Source organism: Panthera pardus, unplaced genomic scaffold, assembly GCF_024362965.1.
Source record: "Panthera pardus isolate Hobbes unplaced genomic scaffold, ASM2436296v1 HiC_scaffold_21, whole genome shotgun sequence".
NCBI lineage: Eukaryota > Metazoa > Chordata > Mammalia > Carnivora > Felidae > Panthera > Panthera pardus.
In genome coordinates this window covers 46,885,866-46,898,948 of record NW_026526777.1, presented here as the reverse complement: position 1 = coordinate 46,898,948, position 13,083 = coordinate 46,885,866, and the positions used below count along the sequence as shown (strand labels likewise).

At 38.3% G+C, this 13,083-nt stretch overlaps 1 protein-coding gene across 3 annotated transcripts in view; it reads left to right on the top strand.

Annotated features, from left to right (window-relative positions):
- TPR (translocated promoter region, nuclear basket protein) overlaps positions 1–13,083 on the top strand; it is a 69,471-nt gene that overhangs the window by 31,036 nt on the left and 25,352 nt on the right. For all 3 annotated transcript variants that reach the window (XM_019426779.2, XM_019426786.2, XM_053909193.1), the window contains 5 exons: positions 171–318; positions 9,849–9,986; positions 10,081–10,212; positions 11,253–11,383; positions 12,319–12,529. In XM_019426779.2, coding sequence (XP_019282324.1) covers positions 171–318; positions 9,849–9,986; positions 10,081–10,212; positions 11,253–11,383; positions 12,319–12,529 — 760 coding nt within the window. The remainder of the gene's footprint in view (positions 1–170; positions 319–9,848; positions 9,987–10,080; positions 10,213–11,252; positions 11,384–12,318; positions 12,530–13,083) is intronic.

The following is a 13,083-nucleotide window of genomic DNA, read 5'->3' as shown; positions in this document are numbered from 1 at the left end:
CTGAAGCCATTGTCTATAATAAAAAGCATCTCTCGTTACTTATTAATGAAAACATGTAAAAATAGTTACTAACGTGAATAGATTTGTCATCTTAAAGATTATCCAAGTTTTAAAATGTTGTGTTGGTGGCATTTTTTTTTACTCAAATAAAATTTTATATATTCCTGTAGATTTATACGACGAGAAAAAGAAATTGCTGAAACCAGGTTTGAGGTGGCTCAGGTTGAGAGTCTGCGTTATCGTCAAAGAGTTGAACTTTTAGAAAGAGAGCTGCAGGAACTGCAGGATAGTCTCAATGCTGAAAGAGAGAAAGTCCAGGTATGTATCCCAAGCTTTAAGAAAGCAGTTTTTAAATCAAGAGAGCACATTTCAGTTTCTTGAAACGTAAAATTTAATCTGAAATAAGCGTTTTTCCTACACTCACAGATTATTAAACGTTATTAACTAGTGATACAGTGTAATGGTAAAAGACTAGTGGCAATCAGACTGCCTCGTTTAAAAAAAATTTTTTTGATGTTTATTTCTGAGACACAGAGAGACAGAGCATGAGTGGGGGAGGGGCAGAGAGTGAGGGAGACACAGAATCCGAAGCAGGCTCCAGGCTCTGAGCTGTCTGCACAGAGCCTGAAGCGGTGCTCGAACTCATAAACCGTGAGATCATGACCTGAGCCGAAGTCGGTCGCTCAACTGACTGAGCCACCCAGGCGCCCCTAGACTGCCTGGTTTTAAATTCTAGCTTCATACCGTTAGATGTGTGTCTTGGGTATATTATTTTCCCTGCTCTTAAATTTTCTCATCTGTAATATTGGGATGATAATAATAAGGATTAAGTGAGTTCAAGTACGGGAAGCATTTAGAAACATGTCTGGTGCATGGTGAGTGCTTAAGTAAATTTCAGTTCTCTTTTTTATTATTATAGTTGTCATATATATGTCAGTAATTATTCTGGGATAAAATTGTGGGTAGAAACTGCTACAGAACATTTTTTCCTCAGCAAGGGAGCAAAAAATAGTCAAAACTGTCAAACCAAGAAAGGAAAAGAAGTTGCTGAGGTGAATGGATGGTCACAGCAAAAGCTCAACTCCTTAACCCACGCTACCACCCAGAAGCTTACAATTGCATGTGCTCATTCTAAGGAGATTCAATAATAGAACTTCACATCTGGAAGGAAGGAAATTATGACCTTTACTCATTTATCTTCTTTTAAATGATAGTTGGAATGGCTGTTAGACAAAAGCCATCCAACCCCAGGGGAAAGTGAGTAGATTTATGGGGTTTATATTTTCATACAGAAATGAAAAGTTTCAGAATTATATCTTGACAAAAACCCATTCAAATATATCTCATAATATATAAAACCCTCCAATCAGTGGCATTAACATTTGGAGGAAAAAAAAGCAGAATCAGGATTTTTAAAAAGATGGCATATTCTCTCAGTGTTCCTTCCGGCAAATAATACTAGAAAATGCCCAACCAACAAAGTTAGATGGGAGAACCAGCTTTTACATACAATCGAAAGAGTCAAGAAATATCACACGTTATATAAAAAATAATACCCAAACATGAACAGTGTAGGATGGTAACCCTGTATCATAGCTTTTTTTTTTTTTCTCTTTTTTTTTTTATTTATTTATTTTTTTTATTTTTTAATATATGAAATTTACTGTCAAATTGGTTTCCATACAACACCCAGTGCTCATCCCAAAAGGTGCCCTCCTCAATACCCATCACCCACCCTGCCCTCCCTCCCACCCCCCATCAACCCTCAGTTTGTTCTCAGTTTTTAACAGTCTCTTATGCTTTGGCTCTCTCCCACTCTAACCTCTTTTTTTTTTTTTTTTTTTTTTTTTTTTCCTTCCCCTCCCCCATGGGTTTCTGTTATGTTTCTCAGGATCCACATAAGAGTGAAACCATATGGTATCTGTCTTTCTCTGTATGGCTTATTTCACTTAGCATCACACTCTCCAGTTCCATCCATGTTGCTACAAAAGGCCATATTTCATTTTTTCTCATTGCCACGTAGTATTCCATTGTGTATATAAACCACAATTTCTTTATCCATTCATCAGTTGATGGACATTTAGGCTCTTTCCATAATTTGGCTATTGTTGAGAGTGCCGCTATAAACATTGGGGTACAGGTGCCCCTATGCATCAGTACTCCTGTATCCCTTGGATAAATTCCTAGCAGTGCTATTGCTGGGTCATAGGGTAGGTCTATTTTTAATTTTCTGAGGAACCTCCACACTGCTTTCCAGAGCAGCTGCACCAATTTGCATTCCCACCAACAGTGCAAGAGGGTTCCTGTTTCTCCACATCCTCTCCAGCATCTATAGTCTCCTGATTTCTTCATTTTGGCCACTCTGACTGGCGTGAGGTGATATCTGAGTGTGGTTTTGATTTGTATTTCCCTGATGAGGAGCGACGTTGAACATCTTTTCATGTGCCTGTTGGCCATCCGGATGTCTTCTTTAGAGAAGTGTCTATTCATGTTTTCTGCCCATTTCTTCACTGGGTTATTTGTTTTTCGGGTGTGGAGTTTGATGAGCTCTTTATAGATTTTGGATACTAGCCCTTTGTCCGATGTGTCATTTGCAAATATCTTTTCCCATTCCGTTGGTTGCCTTTTAGTTTTGTTGGTTGTTTCCTTTGCTGTGCAGAAGCTTTTTATCTTCATAAGGTCCCAGTAATTCACTTTTGCTTTTAATTCCCTTGCCTTTGGGGATGTGCCGAGTAAGAGATTGCTACGGCTGAGGTCAGAGAGGTCTTTTCCTGCTTTCTCCTCTAAGGTTTTGATGGTTTCCTGTCTCACATTCAGGTCCTTTATCCATTTTGAGTTTATTTTTGTGAATGGTGTGAGAAAGTGGTCTAGTTTCAACCTTCTGCATGTTGCTGTCCAGTTCTCCCAGCACCATTTGTTAAAGAGACTGTCTTTTTTCCATTGGATGTTCTTTCCTGCTTTGTCAAAGATGAGTTGGCCATACGTTTGTGGGTCTAGTTCTGGGGTTTCTATTCTATTCCATTGGTCTATGTGTCTGTTTTTATGCCAATACCATGCTGTCTTGATGATGACAGCTTTGTAGTAGAGGCTAAAGTCTGGGATTGTGATGCCTCCTGCTTTGGTCTTCTCCTTCAAAATTACTTTGGCTATTCGGGGCCTTTTGTGGTTCCATATGAATTTTAGGATTGCTTGTTCTAGTTTCGAGAAGAATGCTGGTGCAATTTTGATTGGGATTGCATTGAATGTGTAGATAGCTTTGGGTAGTATTGACATTTTGACAATATTTATTCTTCCAATCCATGAGCAGGGAATGTCTTTCCATTTCTTTATATCTTCTTCAATTACCTGCATAAGCTTTCTATAGTTTTCAGCATACAGATCTTGTACATCTTTGGTTAGATTTATTCCTAGGTATTTTATGCTTCTTGGTGCAGTTGTGAATGGGATCAGTTTCTTCATTTGTCTTTCTGTTGCTTCATTGTTAGTGTATAAGAATGCAACTGATTTCTGCACATTGATTTTGTATCCTGCAACTTTGCTGAATTCATGTATCAGTTCTAGCAGACTTTTGGTGGAGTCTATCGGATTTTCCATGTATAATATCATGTCATCTGCAAAAAGCGAAAGCTTGACTTCATCTTTGCCAATTTTGATGCCTTTGATTTCCTTTTGTTGTCTGATTGCTGATGCTAGAACTTCCAGCACTATATTAAACAGCAGCGGTGACAGTGGGCATCCCTGTCGTGTTCCTGATCTCAGGGAAAAAGCTCTCAGTTTTTCCCTGTTGAGGATGATGTTAGCTGTGGGCTTTTCATAAATGGCCTTTATGATCTTTAAGTATGTTCCTTCTATCCCGACTTTCTCAAGGGTTTTTATTAAGAAAGGGTGCTGGATTTTGTCAAAGGCCTTTTCTGCATCGATTGACAGGATCATATGGTTCTTCTCTTTTTTTTTGTTAATGTGATGTATCACGTTGATCGATTTGCGAATGTTGAACCAGCCCTGCATCCCAGGAATGAATCCCACTTGATCATGGTGAATAATTCTTTTTATATGCTGTTGAATTCAATTTGCTAGTATCTTATTAAGAATTTTTGCATCCATACTCATCAGGGATATTGGCCTGTAGTTCTCTTTTTTTACTGGGTCTCTGTCTGGTTTAGGAATCAAAGTAATACTGGCTTCATAGAATGAGTCTGGAAGTTTTCCTTCCCTTTCTATTTCTTGGAATAGCTTGAGAAGGATAGGTATTATCTCTGCTTTAAATGTCTGGTAGAACTCCCCTGGGAAGCCGTCTGGTCCTGGACTCTTATTTGTTGGGAGATTTTTGATAACCGATTCAATTTCTTCGCTGGTTATGGGTCTGTTCAAGCTTTCTATTTCCTCCTGATTGAGTTTTGGAAGAGTGTGGGTGTTTAGAAATTTGTCCATTTCTTCCAGGTTGTCCAATTTGCTGGCATATAATTTTTCATAGTATTCCCTGATAATTGTTTGTATCTCTGAGGGATTGGTTGTAATAATTCCATTTTCATTCATGATTTTATCTATTTGGGTCATCTCCCTTTTCTTTTTGAGAAGCCTGGCTAGAGGTTTGTCAATTTTGTTTATTTTTTCAAAAAACCAACTCTTGGTTTCGTTGATCTGCTCTACAGTTTTTTTAGATTCTATATTGTTTATTTCTGCTCTGATCTTTATTATTTCTCTTCTTCTGCTGGGTTTAGGCTGCCTTTGCTGTTCTGCTTCTATTTCCTTTAGGTGTGCTGTTAGATTTTGTATTGGGGATTTTTCTTGTTTCTTGAGATAGGCCTGGATTGCAATGTATTTTCCTCTCAGGACTGCCTTCGCTGCATCCCAAAGCGTTTGGATTGTTGTATTTTCATTTTCGTTTGTTTCCATATATGTTTTAATTTCTTCTCTAATTGCCTGGTTGACCCACTCATTCGTTAGTAGGGTGTTCTTTAACCTCCATGCTTTTGGAGGTTTTCCAGACTTTTTCCTGTGGTTGATTTCAAGCTTCATAGCATTGTGGTCTGAAAGTATGCATGGTATAATTTCAATTCTTGTAAACTTATGAAGGGCTGTTTTGTGACCCAGTATATGATCTATCTTGGAGAATGTTCCATGTGTACTCGAGAAGAAAGTATATTCTGTTGCTTTGGGATGCAGAGTTCTAAATATATCTGTCAAGTCCATCTGATCCAATGTATCATTCAGGGCCCTTGTTTCTTTATTGACTGTGTGTCTAGATGATCTATCCATTTCTGTAAGTGGGGTGTTAAAGTCCCCTGCAATGACCACATTCTTATCAATAAGGTTGCTTATGTTTATGAGTAATTGTTTTATATATCTGGGGGCTCGGGTATTTGGCGCATAGACATTTATAATAGTTAGCTCTTCCTGGTGGATAGACCCTGTGATTATTATATAATGCCCTTCTTCATCTCTTGTTACAGCCTTTAATTTAAAGTCTAGTTTGTCTGATATAAGTATGGCTACTCCAGCTTTCTTTTGGCTTCCAGGAGCATGATAAATAGTTCTCCATCCCCTCACTCTCAATCTAAAGGTGTCCTCATATCTAAAATGAGTCTCTTGTAGACAGCAAATAGATGGGTCTTGTTTTTTTATCCATTCTGATACCCTATGTCTTTTAGTTGGCGCATTTAATCCATTTACATTCAGTGTTATTATAGAAAGATATGGGTTTAGAGTCATTGTGATGTCTGTATGTTTTATGCTTGTAGTGATGTCTCTGGTACTTTGTCTCACAGGATCCCCCTTAGGATCTCTTGTAGGGCTGGTTTCGTGGTGACAAATTCCTTCAGTTTTTGTTTGTTTGGGAAGACCTTTATCTCTCCTTCTATTCTAAATGACAGACTTGCTGGATAAAGGATTCTCGGCTGCATATTTTTTCTGTTTAGCACACTGTAGATATCGTGCCAAGCCTTTCTGGCCTGCCAAGTTTCAAAGGAGAGATCAGTCACGAGTCTTATAGGTCTCCCTTTATATGTGAGGGCACGTTTATCCCTTGCTGCTTTCAGAATTTTCTCTTTATCCTTGTATTTTGCCAGTTTCAATATGATATGTCGTGCAGAAGATCGATTCAAGTTACGTCTGAAGGGAGTTCTCTGTGCCTCTTGGATTTCAATGCCTTTTTCCTTCCCCAGTTCAGGGAAGTTCTCAGCTATAATTTGTTCAAGTACCCCTTCAGCACCCTTCCCTCTCTCTTCCTCCTCTGGGATACCAATTATGCGTATATTATTTTTTTTTAGTGTATCACTTAGTTCTCTAATTTTCCCCTCATACTCCTGGATTTTTTTATCTCTCTTTCTTTCAGCTTCCTCTTTCTCCATAACTTTATCTTCTAGTTCACCTATTCTCTCCTCTGCCTCTTCAAGCCGAGCCATCGTGGATTCCATTTTGTTTTGCAATTCGTTTAAAGCGTTTTTCAACTCCTCGTGACTGTTCCTTAGTCCCTCGATCTTTGTGGCAAGAGATTCTCTGCTGTCCTGTATACTGTTTTCAAGCCCAGCGATTAATTTTATGACTATTATTCTAAATTCACTTTCTGTTATATTATTTAAATCCTTTTTGATCAGTTCATTAGCTGTTGTTATTTCCTGGAGATTCTTCTGAGGGGAATTCTTCCGTTTGGTGATTTTGGAGAGTCCCTTGCGTGGTGAGGACCTGCAGTGCACTTCCCCTGTGCTGTGGTGTATAACTGGAGTTAGTGGGCGGGGCCGCAGTCCGACCCGATGTCTGCCCCCAGCCCACTGCTGGGGCCACAGTCAGACTGGTGTGTGCCTTCTCTTCCCCTCTCCTAGGGGCGGGATTCACTGTGGGGTGGCGTGTCCCGTCTGGGCTACTTGCACACTGCCGGGCTTGTGTTGCTGGGGATCTGGCGTATTAGCTGGGGTGGGTAGGCAAGGTGCACGGGGGCTGGAGGGGCAGGCTTAGCTCGCTTCTCCTTAGGTGATCCACTTCCGGAGGAGCCCTGTGGCAAGGGGAGGGAGTCAGATCCGCTGCCGGAGGTTTGGCTCCGCAGAAGCACAGAGTTGGGTGTTTTCGCGGAGCGAGCAAGTTCCCTGGCAGGAACTGGTTCCCTTTGGGATTTTGGCTGGGGGATGGGCGGGGGAGATGGCGCTGGCGCCTTTGTTCCCCGCCAAGCTGAGCTCTGCCGTCCGGGGGCTCAGCAGCTCTCCCTCCCTTTGTCCTCCAGCCTTCCCGCTTTCCGAGCAGAGCTGTTAACTTATGACCTCCCAGACGCTAAGTCGCGCTTGCTGTCGGAACACAGTCTGTCCGGCCCCTCCGCTTTTGCCAGCCAGACTCGGGGGCTCTGCTTGGCCGGCGAGCCGCCCCTCCGCCCCGGCTCCCTCCCGCCAGTCCGTGGAGCGCGCACCGCCTCGCCGCCCTTCCTACCCTCTTCCGTGGGCCTCTCGTCTGCGCTTGACTCCGGAGACTCCCTTCTGCTAATCCTCTGGCGGTTTTCTGGGTTCTTTAGGCAGGTGTAGGTGGAATCTAAGTGATCGGCAGGACGCGCTGTGAGCCCCGCGTCCTCCTACGCCGCCATCTTCCGGACGAATCTCCATAGCTTTTTTTTTATGCACACTTTTTTTTTTTACTATATTAAAAGGCAATAGTCTGACAATAAAAAGGCTGCTTATGAAATACTGTTATATTAAACTTTACTTACAGGATGTTAAATCCTTAGAAGTAAGGATTTAATTAAATTAATGGAAACATCAATTGCTCTTCAGATTTGAGAGTTGCTGCTTCAAAAGGTGGTTTTACACGAACACTGAATTAAAAGAAACAAACTTTAGAACACAATGAATTGCTTTAATTTCAGTATGCATCCACATCTCAGCAATCAGTGGTCCTGAACAGAAAAGTGGAAAACGACAGCAATTTGCCAGGAAATCAGGCCCACCAATATCAGGGATCTGCTGTGTGCACGTTCTTTCTTAATCTCTGCTGAGAACCATGAGAAGCAGCAGCACCAAAAGCAAAGTATGCACTGAATTCAGGGTTCTTTTTGTTCCATTTGTCAGATTGCAAACGAGACCCAGATGGATTGTAAGGATCAATTTTTAAAAGCTAATGCAATTCTAGGAAAAGAAAACAACTCATTCAGGGGGATTGTGTGTGCTTGTAAGTGTCTTCTGTGGCCTTTCTCCAAGTTTAACCACCAACAAGATTGAGGGCTGGCAGGTTTGAGTACCCCTGGTGACTGTTACTTTCACTTTGTCAAAACCTGAACTAAAAAAAATCCACATCATTTGGGGTACCTGGGTGGCTTAGTCGGTTGAACATCTGACTTCAGCTGAGGTCATGATCTCGTGGTCATGAGTTCGAGCCCTGCATTGGGCTTGCTGCTGTCAGCCTGTCAGAGCAGAGCCCACTTCAGATCCTCTGTCCCCCTCTCTCTGCCCCTCACCCACTTGCGCTCTCCCAAAAATAAATATTAAAAAAAAAAAAATCCCACATCATTTAATAATGAAAGCCAAGTACGGCAGGGCTGAGGATCCAATATTCATTATCAAGCTGGTGGAGAGAGAGTAAATGTGGTTCCAGTACTACACAAGGGAAGTCTGAAATTCTCTCCAACCTTACCTGATGGCTTCTAGCCAAAGCAAGGAAGTGTCATGGAAGGTGTTCAGTGGTGATAGTGTAAAAATGCACTTGAGGAAGAGGAAGGAAAACACAGTCCTCAGTTAAGGTTGGGGAGAAGATATGGGAAAACCCTGAATTTGTCCCCAAAGGCCATTTTCAGAGGGGATTAGAGGGGGTGCTGTCTATGCTTCAGTCAAAGGTGGTAGTAGAAAGTGAAGAAAGGACAATGGATTGGAAGGGGGGGGGGCATCATCTAAGATTTTAAAAAAGAAACCAGAGATGCAGCTAGAGCCCCCTCCCCCACCACCGCACATACCAGTAGTCCCACAGGCTCCGACCTGAAACCCCCACTCCTCTAGCAGGAGGGCTGTTGCAGGCCATGTAATCAGCAGAAGGTTATTCTGTGATATGTCTTTTCACAGTTGAGTTAGATGGGCCCCACCGGTTACGATTGGAATCAAAGTATACTTTCTTGATCCCAGAAGTTCAACTATGTGGACGGTGGTTATGTTTGACAGGATTTGTTAGAGCATAACATATATTTCAAATGGACAAAAAAATTAGAATTGCTTACAGTATCTTAAGATAAATTGCTTTTGAATGGGAGTTTCCCTTTTAGTACTTTGAGATCTACAAGACATATCTAGAAAATTAACTACTGTGAAAAACGAAGACTGCTGAAATCAAGGCGGCAGGGCGAGGAGGAGGAAGGCCTATGGTTTTTCTTTTTGATTGACTGCTATAACACTATCCTTTGACCCGAGCCATAGCTTTAAAAATGGTGAGGAAATAAAGTAACATGTAAAAGATGGATAATTACACCCAATGAGAACAGAACAGAGAAGTTCGTCACCGTTGAAGAAATATTCAGTAGAATTGCTCAAAACCAAAGTGATGAAACAACTGAATGAAATGAAGAATTTCTAAACAGTGGGGAACATGGTGGAGGGGGAATAATATCATTTTAGAACTATTAATAAATTCAGTATACCAAGAAAAAGAATAGAGAAAGATTAATAGATAATAGAGATCTGAATTAATGTTTTTACCCAGTGTTAGAACTGATTATTTATTAGTGGGATTTTTATCTTTTTGTTTTCATCCCTATAATTTTAAACTTGTAGTTAGCGTGCATCACAGAAAAATAAACATGTACAACTTTCATTAGAACTGGTAGGAAAAGATAAGTCTTCACCTACCGTTGGATGTTGTTATACACGTGTGTTTGAAATCTTTAGGTAACTGCAAAAACAATGGCTCAGCATGAAGAACTGATGAAGAAAACCGAAACAATGAATGTAGTGATGGAGACCAATAAGATGCTAAGAGAAGAAAAAGAGAGGCTAGAACAGGATTTACAGCAGATGCAAGCAAAGGTTTGGAACTTCCTAATCAAGAGTAAACACGTGTCATTTTTAATGTTAGAGTTTTTACATCAGATGTTCAAAAAAATACTGACACTATTTTCAGGTAAGGAAACTGGAGTTAGATATTTTACCCTTACAAGAAGCAAATGCTGAGCTGAGTGAGAAAAGCGGTATGTTGCAAGCAGAGAAGAAGTTACTAGAAGAAGATGTCAAACGTTGGAAAGCACGTAACCAGGTAAATGCAATTAAACATGGAGGTGTTGATTTTTTAAATAATAGGACAACATTTAAGAGGATGAGAAATGGCTAATTTATTTCTTTTAATTCCAAATTTACGCTTTTCCTGTATCTAAAATATTTTTGTACATGAAAAAAATGAATTTATCTAGCTGATTGAAACACTTTAAAAAGACTTGTTCACTGAAAACTTTTTGGGGGGACAAAACTGTATAATTTTGATTAGAGGGTTAGAAACTCCAGCTCCATATTTAAACAAAAGATTGGAAATCTGCCTTGCCAGATAGTAGTTATGCAATTTGTGAGAGTTCCTTAATATTTCCCAGCCACTTTTCATTTTACAAAAAGTTTAATAAATGTAAAGCAGTTCACTTAGCACCTGGCTCCTAGAAAATGGTCTAGAATAGTAATTGTTATGATCTGAATAGGGTTATAGAATTTTAGAGCCCATTTTTTCCTGTTTTTATCACACAAGCAATCTGAAAAGTAAGAAAGGAGGGTGATCTTCCCAAATCTAGATACGTTACTGGTAAACTTCACTGCACTCTTTCCTGACTCAATGGAATCAGTTAAATTTAGTTTATTTTTATGCAGTTGTAATGATTTATAGACATTTTTTCCTTGTAAATGTCATTTTAATGAAAGTGGATATTTAATATTAAAAGCTTATAATTTCATATTTTTAAGTTGTAATGATTTATAGACATCTTTTTCTTGTAAATGTCACTTTAATGAAAGTGGATATTTAATATTAAAAGCTTATCATTTCTTTAGATTCATTTATTTGACTTGTTTGTAACTATTTTGAAGTATTTGTTTGCAGTTATAAAAAAATAATGCATAATGACATTTATTTCCCTTTCCCATTTTGGCTAGGGATTTTAGGTAAATAAACTAAACCTTCAATCTTATTTTATAGTTTGGTACTTGATCACCATGTATAAGACAGCAAGCATAATTAGATATGCTGCTATTTTATTATAGTACATTAGTTTCATAAAACCTATATAACCATATTATGCGTTTTTGCTATTCTAGCATCTAGTAAGTCAACAGAAAGATCCAGATACAGAAGAATATCGGAAGCTCCTTTCTGAAAAGGAAGTTCATACTAAGCGTATCCAGCAGTTGACTGAAGAAATTGGGAGACTTAAAGCGGAAATTGCAAGGTATATGGAGAGAAATCTTAAATTGTATATTAATATATGAAATCTTGAGTTTATTTCTACTCTTTATATATTGACTGCCCAAGTGCTTCCTGAGTTAGAAAGAATGAAAAGTGGTGCAGCCTTTACATGTGGCTTTCCCTTTATTACTTTATGGAGCCAAGCAAGCAGTAATTTAATTTTATGCCTTTATGTATATGATTATTACTTTTTAAAAATCTTCATTTTTGGTATGAGTCTAAACCTAAATGTATTTATTTTCTTAACAGTTGATAACTTTTGTAAGCAGGTTTTTCTTCTTTTGGTTAGCATTTATTTATGAGTATTTTGAAAGTGTTTAATAAAGAAAGTTTTTAAATAAGAAATTTTTAAAAATGAACTTACAATGAACTGGTGCCTTTTTAAAGTTAAGAAATTTAAAATTAAAATTAATGTTTCTGACATCTTTTTTAAGTTTAAATTTTAGTGTTATTTATTTATGTTAGCTCCTACTTCTGTAATACTTGACAGCTTACAGATTTTTCTCATGTATATTCTTTTGTTTTATAGCAGTCTGGCATTTTAAGTAGGAGAGAGTACTTAATGGGGAAACTGAGTTTTAGAAAGGTACCCAAGATCACAGGTAGTAGTTGTTAAACCCATACTCTTAATTCAGGTCATGTGATTTCAGATTCAGTTTGATAAAGTACAGGGGTTTGCAGACTATAACCTACATGCCTGTGTTTGCATGGCCTGTAAACTGAGAGATTTTCACATTTTTAAAGTACTGTAAAAAAGGAAGGACATGTGACAAAGACTACATGTGGACTACAAAGCCTAACGTATTTACTCAACACCCAATATAGTAGAAATTATATATTTTAGTGTCAGGCAGAAGTGGATTAAAATCTGTGTACTAACATTTGATTATTTTCTCCTTTATTTTTTTGTTTGTTTAGATCAAATGCATCTTTGACGAACAACCAGAACTTAATCCAGAGTCTAAAGGAAGACTTAAATAAAGTAAGAACTGAAAAGGAAACCATCCAAAAGGACTTAGATGCCAAAATAATTGACATCCAGGAAAAAGTCAAAACTATTACTCAAGTCAAGAAGATTGGGCGTAGATACAAGACTCAGTATGAAGAACTTAAAGCACAACAGGATAAGGTATTTTGAAGTAATTTTCTTTATGTTTGTATGTTTGTATATATAATTTTTGATATACACAACTTTGTTTTATACACTTTTACTCATGTAATAAGTTTTCTTTATAATTTTTATTTATTGGTTTTTAGATTCTGAACATAACTATAAGTTTATATATGATTATTTGGTTTAAGATATCTCTTTAATTTGCCTCAAGTTACACTATAAATTCATGAAGAAATTTTAGTAAATGCTTTGTTATTTTAGTTCAGTGTTCCAACTTCAAATATTTTCCTTTTTCAGACCTGTTCTTGTAACTTATTGCTGACTAAAATTGTGTATATAAAAAATGGTAGTTCTTTATAATTAATCAGACTTTATTACAGTTTTACATAGGTAATGTATATTAGCCACCTATCAAAAGGAATTGTTTAGTTCTTGTAACATTTTGAATCTGAATTAATTCCCAGAAGTAAAAACAAACGTATGTTAACTTAAGTATATATTTAGCACCTGTTAGATTAGAAAATGTATTTTGAAAATCCAAAATGCAGGATGCCTGGGTGGCCCAGTCG